General features: G+C 43.8%; 1 protein-coding gene across 3 annotated transcripts; it reads right to left on the bottom strand.

Annotated features, from left to right (window-relative positions):
- Positions 1-1415: 1415 nt before the first annotated feature.
- ATP5F1C (ATP synthase F1 subunit gamma) lies at positions 1416-11386 on the bottom strand (the record flags this gene model as incomplete). 3 transcript variants are annotated; one of them, XM_083402418.1, is made up of 10 exons in its annotated part: positions 11106-11386; positions 9690-9724; positions 9240-9371; positions 8014-8218; positions 6802-6945; positions 6441-6505; positions 5791-5946; positions 3571-3667; positions 2712-2756; positions 1416-1563 (listed from the first exon to the last, which is right to left on the bottom strand). In XM_083402418.1, exons 1-9 carry the CDS (start codon positions 11159-11161, stop codon positions 2750-2752), a joined length of 897 nt encoding a protein of 298 aa, XP_083258544.1. In that variant the 5' UTR covers positions 11162-11386. The 3 variants fall into 3 exon arrangements, with proteins under 3 accessions (XP_083258544.1, XP_083258545.1, XP_083258546.1); XM_083402419.1 differs by lacking the exon at positions 2712-2756; XM_083402420.1 differs by lacking the exons at positions 1416-1563; positions 2712-2756 and having other exon boundaries at positions 3567-3667.
- Positions 11387-12055: the final 669 nt, after the last annotated feature.

A 12055-nucleotide genomic window follows, 5' to 3' on the forward strand; every position in this document is an offset into this window, starting at 1 on the left:
CAATGGTCAGACATAAATGTCAAGACATAGCATGAATGTCACAGGTGTTTCACAGCACACTGATCAGGAATAAGAAACCTGCAGATCTCCAGGAATTCCAGATTCCATCGACCCCGAGCCAACAAGGCCAAGTATTATGGAAGCTGTGGTTCAGTAACATCTGAAGGACCATGTATCCCCCAACCTTACCAAAGATCCTCGTTGCTCCCACCAGCCCCAGCCAGAATGATCAATTGTCAGGGATAACAGATGCAGGCCCAAACCTCTGGAGGGCACAAGGTTGGGAAAGGCTAGTACAGGGGTCTGCAACCTTTAAGACAAAAAGAGCCACTTGGACCCGTTTCTGAAGAAAAAAAAACTGGGAGCCGTAAAACCATTGCGACATTTAAAGCATGCGCGCCGCTGCCCATGACAGCGGGCGGGAAGGTGACGTCGGGGCGGTGCGTGACTAACACACGCACCGTCCCCATGCGACGTCACAGCCAGTACTGCGCCCGCCACAGTGGGGAGTGTTGGGGCGCACAATGCGCCTCCTCCCCTCGCTAGTATCCTCCCCGGAGCCGCGGCAAAGGTGTAAAAGAGCCACATGCGGCTCCGGAGCCGCGGGTTGCAGACCCCTGGGCTAGTATATAGCTGGAAAGGTTGGCATCTGTCTTTCTCAGGAGACAATGGAGGATAACACCTTTAGGAGTGAAGTCAAACTGCTCAAACGTAACAGCACCTGGTAGCAGCTTGTGAAATGGCTCTCAGTTGGACTAAGTATTGTATTTTTCTGTCTATAAGACACCCCCATGTATAAGACGCCCCTATCTGGGGGGACTCTGATTTAAGAAAATGGGAGATCTATCCATTTATAAGACACCCCCAAATTTCTGTCCACGCTTTTAAAATCTGGCGGCTTTCTCTAGATCCCCGCATGAGAACCGAAGGCAGCACCGAGTTCGAAAGCTCCAGCCTCTTTATGCAACAGACTGGGAGCATGCTTATCGATTTCCCGATTCTTCCTCTGAATTGCCGGCTTCAAAAACCTTCATCTGTAAGGGCAGCTCCAGCCTCACCAAAAAAGCAAAGTGTTACTTGGTTATCCAGTTTCATTGTGACCTCAGGAGATCTGAAAGGTGGGCAGACTCAGGTTACCAAATTTAGGATTGAAGCTGTAATACCTTAACATCAAAATATTTCGCAAAGTTTTTTCAAACTTACAACGGAGAGATTTTGGATGTTACCATAACTGTGCATAGCTCTCATTTACATCAAAGAGGCTTCTGTACACACCCCCTGTCTCTCTCTCAAGGTGTCTGAAGAACGTTTTTAATAAGATTGACATGCTGGCTGAGAGCATAAGACACTGTTGTTTACTTGTATTGCAGTCCAGCCACCCCCAGTTTCACATACCCAAAGAACCATGCCAGCTCTTTTCATGTAGGACTTTATTATAATATGATTTACAAACAGTTGGGATTCTTTGCCTGAAAATCCTTCACAGAATGACAGACCAATAATTTCGTCTCTCTAGAAAGGAAGCGGGATAAACTGCTTGCCAGAACAGCTTTTCTTCTTTACCTAGAGAGAAAAACATTGCATTAAGGGAAGCTTGAATGTCACTCTGACGGGATCGGCAGCTTTGTTTACTAATTGCTAAATTGCTGCAGAACCTGAACGGTTTCTCATTTTCTCCTTGCTGTGTTAGTCCTTTCTTAAAAGTTTCATTTTAAAAATTCTAAACAGACCATGACAGCACTGTAAAACATTCCATAGAACGCAATGGACCTATTAAGTAATTTAAAGTAGGGAAGCAGTCTTTACATCAAACTGATCTCAGTCTATTGAAACTTTTAAACTGTATAAAAGGCATTGTACAGTACGATAAAGGTATTGCTAATAGAAATGTTTATGCAACTAATTTTTTTTTGGAAGACATCATCTCAGATGAGACACAAAGTATGTGTGGTTGTTTTTGTCAAAGCTATTGTCATATGAAAATGTGTACAGATTTTAGAGATCAATGCTTGTGGTTAATTGATTTCTGTTTCTTGCATCGGGTGACAGTCCTTTGCAAAAGGTGACTCACAAAAAGTAACTGTGGAAATATACCAGCAGATATGCCTATACTTCAAAGACCAGCCTGATCTAAAGGAAATCCTTTGCCTTTGTGCAATGTGGTCATCGTAAGTGCCATGACCTAAGTGCACGAAACTTTGCTGCTTGTTTCCTCAAAGCACTTTCTAAACTCCCACTTTGCAGACACTTTAGGACAGGCTTCATGAGTTGGGGAAAGAAAGAAACTGCCTTTCGATTATTTGCAACTCCGTAATTTCTTGAACTCCACTGATAATCCCACCTCAAGGATGAGACAACTGAACATCTTGCTGTGGAATTTTAAGTAGAACTGCAGTGTAGTATTTCCAGAACATTTGAAGCTACACATTTAAAGATAGTATCAAGCATGTCTCTACAGCACCCTTCCACCATATCTCTCTAGTGTTGTCTAGAAAAACATTGCACTTTGATTTCATTTCTGCCAAATGCGTGGATTGATTTTAAGCAAAATTTTGCAGGATGCAAGTATTCATGCAATACCAGACATTCATAAACATGCACTTCTAGAATAAACATGCACTTCTAGAACAAACATCCTAAGAACTTTAACTACATTCTATTTTTTTTTTTATTTCACCACCCTTTACATCTATTTTCCAGCACCACTTTACCTGTTGACTTTGGACGACCCTCACTTTCTGATTACCCCTTAGTTCCTAGTTGTGGAATGGTTAAAAAAACAATACAAAAACATGCAGTGAAGCAATTAGCAATGTAAATTAAGGCAAAACATGCAATGCATAGCAAAAACACTGTTGGAAGTCAGATCAACTAAAGAGATATACCGATTAACACATGGATTAAAGTCACAATTGCTTTCCATTATACAAAATGCCATTTTTCTCCAGCTTAATTGCATGATTTCAAGGCATGCTGAGGATGCACTTCTGCATTCTGTGGAGAGAGTTTGATCCAAAGGAAAGCTGCAGACTGAGCTTTTCAGGGGGAAAAAGTTTAAGTCAGCATAGAACCAACACAGGGAATTCACTGCCACGAGAGATGGAGACGGCCACTGACAGCCATCTAAACTAATGATTATTAACCATAATGGTTACATGGAGTCGCTATGTTCAAAGGCAGCGTACCACTGAATGTAAGTTGCTGGGGAGCAAAGACCACTGAAGGCTGTTGCATTCTGTTATTGTTTGTTGTCTTGCCAAAGGCAAGCAGGGTTCCTCTCCATTCTTCCTCAGCCACCCAGGACCTAACAATGGGAACTTGGACGCAATGTGGTTAGTGTACAGCCTTAATAAGCACCCTTCCAAAAAATACACAGAGAAAAGCAATATCCCTCATTAGCCAACAACCACTGCTGTATGTTTGGAATTAACAGGGAGGGGGTGGTGCCAAACTGTGCCATGCACTGATCATTGATTATTTTTTTTTAAGCACAAATGGAAAATTCGCTGCCCCATTCAACCGCACGGAACAGAAGGCCTAAAGGTTGGAAATTCGTATGCCAATACTTACAGAGCAGCAGCACCGGAGATGATCTCAATAAGCTCCTTGGTGATGACAGCTTGGCGGGTGCGGTTGAATGTCAGAGTCAGCTTGTCAATCATCTCAGCTAGAAAGGGAGACAGGAGAAGTTCAATGACAAAAGTATCAATAAATCTTAAGCTACTCAACCATTTTACTTTGCCCACTGGTTTTAAGTAAGGAAGCGTTTTGAGTACTTTATATAATCTGCTTTCTTGCTTGCTCAGAACTTAAGTTACTTTAAACTTGAAATTTTGTAAATATCGCGAACTGCTGAATATGAAAGGGGACAGCATTAAGGATTCCACCAGCTGCTTTCTGGGCCAAGGGTTAATTTCTATACTGTCTTTTCTATCCATAATAATTTCTGTTATCGCTTTCCATTATTCATTTAATAATGAACTCTAGCAAGACTGTCCTCAGGAAAGGGGTGATATGATAGCCATGTTCAAATATATAAAAGGATGTCACATAGAGGAGGGAGAAAGGTTGTTTTCTGCTGCTCCAGAGAAGCGGACATGGAGCAATGGATCCAAACTACAAGAAAGAAGATTCCACCTAAACATTAGGAAGAACTTCCTGACAGTAAGAGCTGTTTGACAGTGGAATTTGCTGCCAAGGAGTGTGGTGGAGTCTCCTTCTTTGGAGGTCTTTAAGCAGAGGCTTGGCAACCATATGTCAGGAGTGCTCTGATGGTGTTTCCTGCTTGGCAGGGGGTTGGACTCGATGGCCCTTGTGGTCTCTTCCAACTCTATGATTCTATGATTCTAAGTCTCAGAATCATGCCCTATTAAGTTCAATGGCGCTTACTCCCAAGTAGGTGTGCCTAGGACTGAAGCCATAAGCTTGTCTTAACAAAGCCAAGGTCTTTTTGTAAAGCAAATAACTAAAAGTCAGCTATTCTAGCTGGTATGTAAACATGTGGGATGTGAAACTTATAGCAGTCAAGTACAACATTCCTACAGTGGACATGTTAGGGGATGTTTTGTACCACTCAGGAGAAAACTTCCTGTTTCCTCCTGAACTGGGACAGAATTCCACTGCATGTCACCTGAAGAGGATGTAGCCTGGGCAGAAGAGCAGACGTTCCACCATGTTGTTTTGTTCTTCTTCTGTGATGCGGCAGCTAAAAAAGCCAATGCAATTCTGGGCTGCATCAATAGGAGTATAGCATCTAGATCAAGGGAAGTAATAGTGCCACTGTATTCTGCTATGGTCAGACCTCACCTGGAGTACTGTGTCCAGTTCTGGGCACCACAGTTCAAGAAGGACACTGACAAACTGGAACGTGTCCAGAGGAGGGCAACCAAAATGGTCAAAGGCCTGGAAACGATGCCTTATGAGGAACGGCTAAGGGAGCTGGGCATGTTTAGCCTGGAGAAGAGGAGGTTAAGGGGTGATATGATAGCCATGTTCAAATATATAAAACGATGTCACATAGAGGAGGGAGAAAGGTTGTTTTCTGCTGCTCCAGAGAAGCGGACATGGAGCAATGGATCCAAACTACAAGAAAGAAGATTCCACCTAAACATTAGGAAGAACTTCCTGACAGTAAGAGCTGTTCGACAGTGGGATTTGCTGCCAAGGAGTGTGGTGGAGTCTCCTTCTTTGGAGGTCTTTAAGCAGAGGCTTGGCAACCATATGTCAGGAGTGCTCTGATGGTGTTTCCTGCTTGGCAGGGGGTTGGACTCGATGGCCCTTGCGGTCTTTTCCAACTCTATGATTCTATGATTCTCCATTTTGTGTTTCTGTATGAACTGCTCAGTCACATTCACTTGGAACCAATTCCCTTATGGGACAGTTTATATAGTTATATACTGGTGTCACCTAAGTCTGCCTTCAGGGATCTATCTGTGAACCTCTGAGTAAACTAATTTTATATTAAGTTTAATCAGATTCTCGTGTCTATTCTTTTTAAGAGGGATTAGAAGGGATCTTACCAGGAATCTTGAGTAGTGAGGCTCAGACGAGCCAGCTAACCGCTGTGTAATTTTAAAAGGGGGATGTTTGGAACTGTGCTAGGATATGGAACTTGCTAGCACAAGTTAGGAAGGATATAATTAAATAATATATCCTCTCCTACCTCCCTAAACATCCCCACAAAACAGAATCTTGCCTGCTCTCCACTGGGCCTCTTATCTAAATTTTGGTAGTTTCTGCTTTTGCTGCTAACATCACAGGACACTGTAAACTGCTTGGAGATTTCCTTACAAGCATTCTTGCTGGCATTGTCCATAGCAGTCATCCTTGCACTTTGCTCACTAGTAGTAGACTCCTTTAATGAGTAGAAGATGATGTTTGCCAATGTAAATTCCTGATAGTTTCGCAGGACATCTGCATCAATATCATCATAGATACTAAGGCTTTCTGAAAAACGAAGAACAATAATATAGGTGATTTATTAGTTAACATTTATCAGATACAGTAATAGCAAGCCAAATGCATATATGATGGAATTTCAAAACCACTGAAGATCAGCAATCAGCTTTTAAAAAAAGAAAAAGAAAAACACACAGTAATTCCTTAGCTTTCCAGCTACAAGCAATTTCTATTTTACAAAATTCAACTGGCACTTGCACACTGTTAGCTCTAATCTTGCCTTTTAAAAAGCAAAATAAGAGGCAAAGAATACAATAGTAGTAATAATATAGTAACGACAATGTGTCTATATACAGCATCGATAATTTTAGACCAAAATTCTTTGCTTCCTACCCACACAGTGTGTGCCACAGGGCAATGGTTTGGCCTTTTGCAATTAAGCACTTATGGAAACACAAACTTTAATCAGCATAAGAAGCAATAGCACACAAGGGGGAAATGCCCCTAAAAATGCAATTATTTGCTAGCCAAAGTCTACTTACCAGCACCAGAAACAGTCTCAAGAGAATAGATGGGTTTCTCATCTGTCTTGTAGGAGATGACGGACCTAAAAGAAAAAGAAAGCTCTGTTGAACAGTTTTAGTGACATGGATTGAGAAGATCTGCCTGCCAAATGTTAAAATCTAGACACACTTAAGCAGCATGCGGAACTTCCTCTATTATCCTGGTGGCGCTTGGAGCCACCAAGCAGAAACCCACATTCAGACACCAAGCAGAAACCCACATTAAAACACCAAGCAGAAACCCACATTAAAACGCTAAACTATATTCAAATCTACTGACCTCTCCCTGCCCAATTCTTTTATTCCCCTTGAAAATGATGGAATTTATGCTTTCTCTTACCTGAACCGATTATAGATGACTGCTCCTTCATCAAATTCGTACCCAGAATTCAGCAGTTCCAAGGCAATGATCGACGCATCTCCAAAGGTGGGGGGCTTCCTCCCCACTTCCTTGAAGTTCAACAAGAAGTTCTTGCCGTGTGTCCTAAAACAAAAGCAAGCCCGAGTGTAAAGTAGACCCGGCCACAGCGGAACACGCTTGAGTTGTTATCCAACTGCTATGAGTTCTATACGGGGCTGGTTTTGAGAAGCGCCCAGAAACTTCCCCTGGCCCATAAAGGCAGCGGCTAATGAGGGCGGCACCCATTGCTAGTGTGATTCTCCCTTACTGAAATGATGGCATAGACAGGAATGTTTACGAATACCTAATGAAAGTTAATGATGATGATGATGGAGACAAATGCTCCCCACTAGGGCAGCATCCTGCAACTGGGGACCCACCACTGAAAAGGTCCTGTCGCAAGTTGGCACCACCACCAAGGTCTCCCCCCCAGTTCCCCTCCTCTTCTTTCTTTGTATTCCAGTCAACTGAGCACCTCCATCCTTTTCACCATCCACTACATTCTGGGGCTTAAACCTGCCTCAACCTTCCAGCTTCTGAGCAATTAAGCCTTAGCCCTCAAGCATAGGTGCAGTGGTCCCATGGTCCTGTCAGATGCATCCTACACATCAGCTCGCCCTCAGCAGTCTTCGGGTAAGTATCACTGCCTTACATAACAATTCTGAGCATATTCAGTTGCTCCCAAGACAGCTTTCTCAGAAGAAAGCTCATTGCAGCCTTTGGGATTAATGCAAAACTACCAATGGAAAAGGATGCAGGTGGCGCTGTGGGTTAAACCACAGGGCCTAGGACCTGCTGATCAGAAGGTCGGCAGTTCAAATCCCCGTGACGGGGTGAGCTCCTGTTGCTCGGTCCCTGCTCCTGCCAACCTAGCAGTTCGAAAGCACGCCACTGCAAGTAGATAAATAGGTACCACTCTGGCGGGAAGGTAAATGGCGTTTCCGTGCACTGCTCTGGTTCGCCAGAAGCGGCTTAGTCATGCTGGCCACATGACCTGGAAGCTGTACACCGGCTCCCTCGGCCAATAAAGCGAGATGAGCGCCGCAAGCCCAGAATCGGTCATGACTGGACCTAATGGTCAGGGGTCCCTTTACCTTTTACCAGTGGAAAGCAAGGTTCAAATTCAAGGAAAGGGTTGCTGTTCCCCATTACCTCTGAAGTATGCCTCTCAGCTTGTCACCGATTCCGACCAACATGACCTCTTTACCCGCATCTGTGAGGGCGGTGACTTGGCTCTTGATATTTTTAGCCACAGAAGTGTGGATAGCACCGCAGAGGCCACGATCGGAAGACACCCCTATGAGAAGATACTTCTTCTTGTCCTCAGGGGCCTTGATTTCCGCTTTTTCATAAAGAGCTAGTAAAGAGAAGAGGGGGCACAACCAACAGCAGGCATCATTAGCAGCCATCAAAATACAGCGGCATCAAATGATACGTGGTAGAACTTCCTTCCTTCCCACCATCTGTCATGGATGCTTTAGCCGAGGTACCTGCATTGTGGGGGGTTGGACTAGATGACCCTTGGGTCCCTTCCAGCTCTAAGATTCTATGAACTACAGTACTTCCAACAAGAACCACTTCTACAAGAAATACTGCCCCACCACCTCTGTTACTTAATCAAATTCCAACACACAGATCAAGATCACGCAACAGAAACTATGAGCTTCTTCAGCATGATTTACTTTTCTGCATTTTGAAAGCTTGTTGACGACCCAATGTTTGAGTTACCAAACCTCAGCACACACCATTTGAGTTTAAGTCACAGCCTACATGCTGTGACAGGGAACCAGGCAGATGGCCTTCTCGGTAGTGGCACCCGCCCTGTGGAACGCCCTCCCACTAGATGTCAAAGAGAAAAACAACTACCAGACTTTTAGAAGACTTCTGAAGGCAGCCCTTTTTAGGGAAGCTTTTAATGTTTAATAGACTATTGTATTTTAATATTTATTAAATTAATTGGTTTCTGCTTTCTTCACTGTGCAGCAAATGCTGGTCACAAGACAATGTTTACATTCCACAGTCAGAGTTACTGTTGGGTTCCCACGGGAATGGGAGACTGGATGTGACGTACACTGGTTTCCTGTTTTTCAGTGTTCTGATGTTTCTTTGTTAGAGAGGGAGTTGCTTCTCTGCTCTCACAGAGGCAAGGTGTATGTCTGTATGCTCTCAGCATAGCTTGTAAATAAACTTAATCATGTAGCACATTACCTGCTTATCCTTTCGTTGCGTGATTACGCTCTGCTTGGGCTCAAGATAAGACAAGCCTGTATCAGCTCCAGATGGGCAGGAGCTGATCAAAATTTCACACCTCCCCCCCCCCCCCCATGATTTAAAGGCTATTCCTGAAGATCAGCAACAAGAGAGGCAACTTTGCTTACCCAATGCCCCGACTCCATAAACTCTGGCAGGCTTTAACTCTCTCTCTGCCCTGGAATACTTTGCTGCGGCAACCATCTTCATGGACTTGGTAATTTTCTGGATGTTCTTGATGGACTTTAAACGCCGGGTAACTGCACAGATGAGAGTGAATGAAGAAAGGGAGGATTTCAAAGAGACACTGAGAAAAAGAAGCATTAAAAAAGGATCTAATTGAGCACTGGTCTCTGTAACAAGTCAAAATCAACCCATCTGTAGAGCATTGGTGTTATGCAGCCAAATCTACCAGTGCAGGGATGAATAACCAGATGTTTGACTACAGTTCTCATTACCCCGAGAATTGCCTGTGCTGACAGGAGGAGGAGATGAACAGTGTCTAGAATATCACAGGTTTACCTTCTCTGCAGTAGTTTTTGACATTTCAGGGTATGCATCTAGAACAGAATACTTACTGTCTTTCAAAGTTGCCATATTCCTGACTTGGACCCTGAAAAATTAAACACAAAACAGATACTTAGTTTCTTTAAATGTTATTTCCCGCTGGCAGAACAGCGATTCACAGCTTTTCTAGGTTCAGAGGCACATCTGAAGACCTAAAGAACTGCTGTAGGTACTCAAAAAAATATTTCACAGGTGGTACTTGGCAATAATAATAATCATAATAAAAGCCACCAGGCATCTGGGGAGAAAGACTTTGGCAATCCCACCTGCCATTGAACCCAATGTTTTTTGACTATACGTGATTTTGGCTTTAGCTGCTATCCCTGGAACGTTAACCCCAGTGTAAGCTGAGAGTTGCCTGTATATATTTATCATATTCATATATATGCCAACAGTGAACTCATTCTCTGCAACCAAAACAGCCGCATCTATGCATGAGAGGCAGATACCAGCAGGTATGAGTAAGCCCCAACGCTGGCAGATGTACAAAAATATATAAATCAATAGGGGGGAAATCCCCCCAAGGCAGCCTGAGGTTCAGTAGTCACAAAGCACTGGTGCTTTGCTATTATGGGAGTGGAACAGCTGAAGCGCTGAACTAGGACTACTGAACGCTGCAACATTTTGTTGCAGGGCCCACTTGCTATAGGTAGAAAACTGTGGAGTTCCAATAAACAGCAAAGAAGAGAGGCTGAAAAACAAGCTGGGAAGTAGACAACCCATGCCAAAATGATTGGGCAGAAACCTTGACTGTCACTCCTTTTGCAGGAGGGCAAAGGGAAAAGAGATATTTGGCGCAAATATATGGGTGCGCCACCCCTGCCCTGCAAATCCCTCCACACTCCTTAGTCTGGCGGTGGAAATAATGCAGGTTAAGCATTGCAGTGCAACTCCAAAATACCGGGGGGGGGGGAAGGGGAGCAAATTGAAAGATAATTCTAAACGCTGCCCCTCCCCAGGATGTGGAGAGGAGAGGAAAAGAGGAGGATGCAGGTTAAGCTTCACAGATCAGCTCTAGACTGCTCTGCCTCCTTTCTTTTAGCAAATGTTTTGTGCCACTGGGGAAGTGGTGATTCTGTACTGATTTGTTTTGGATGTTTGTATGTGATGCCAATAAAAGGTTTGATGATGATGACAGACCAGCTGCTCTCTCTCTCTCTCTCTTTTTTTTTTTTTGCATTCTGACGGGAAAATGCAACTAACAGCATGAAATATAAAAATATAAAATGAAAATATGAAATATAAAATGTTTTTTTGAGAGGGAAGGTATTGGAGATTGGACGCGACATATCTGCTGCCTAATAATAATAATAATAATAGCAGCAGCAGGAGGTCAGGTTTCAACCGTGGCTCGTGGGGACCTCTGAGCATGTGCAGAGTGCCCTCGGAGCAGAGGGCCTGAGCCTCTCCCTTTCCCCTTCACCTACCATTGCGGCTGCGAGAGGGCTGCGGCGGCGGCGAAGGCGGCTCCCCGGGACAGCATGGCGGCGTTGATTCCTCGTCTCCTTCCTTCCCCGCCTGCGGCCTCCCTGCTTCTTCTCCTCTTCCAGACGCGGCCCTTCCTTCCCTCGCGCGCTGCCCGCCCGGACCCGGCGGCTTGAAGGTCAGAGAGCCACCACCGCGCATGCGCCGCGAGAGCTTCACCTCGGGCACGGGGCGAATGGTAAGAAGGAGAAGGCCACGGCAGTCGAGGGGAAAAGACAGCTTCCGGGTGAAAGGGCGCCGGAACTTGGAGCCTAGCTCTACGTTCGTCTCTGTGGTCCGCCGCAAGGGCAAACCGGTCGGGTTTTACCTCTTCCCGACTCTCTTATGCCGCACCGGGGGGGGGGGGGGGACCATAGAGATGAGGGACGAGAGCGGCTCTTCCTCCCACGTGATCCCATAGAGATAGTTCATAAATAAATTCCAGTATCTAAATACACTGTACGTATTATATACAGTAGATGTATACGTATATAGATGGGCATTTGATATATCTATCAAATGTTTTAATCTCTCTCTCTATATGTCTATATATATATCATAGCTGTCAACTTTTCCCTTATTCGGAATAAGGGAATTTCCCTTAAAAAAAGGGAAGCGTTGACAGCTATGATATATAGATAGATAGATAGATAGATAGATGGTTATACATGTCTATAGACTAAAAACATTTGATAGCTATATCTATATAGATATCCAGACTGCGCATCTATAGATCTAGTGTATTTAATATAAAATATATTTAATATATAAAAAATATTTCACATCTATATCTAATTTATAATATATATGTGTGTGTGTATATATATTAAAGATATGTAGACTAAATACATTTCATAGATATATAGATCAGCCAATTCTTTTAGCAAAAAAAAAAGAGGGATAATTATAAGAA

This window comes from Podarcis tiliguerta, assembly GCF_965153285.1.
Source record: "Podarcis tiliguerta genome assembly, chromosome: 10".
Lineage (NCBI taxonomy): Eukaryota > Metazoa > Chordata > Lepidosauria > Squamata > Lacertidae > Podarcis > Podarcis tiliguerta.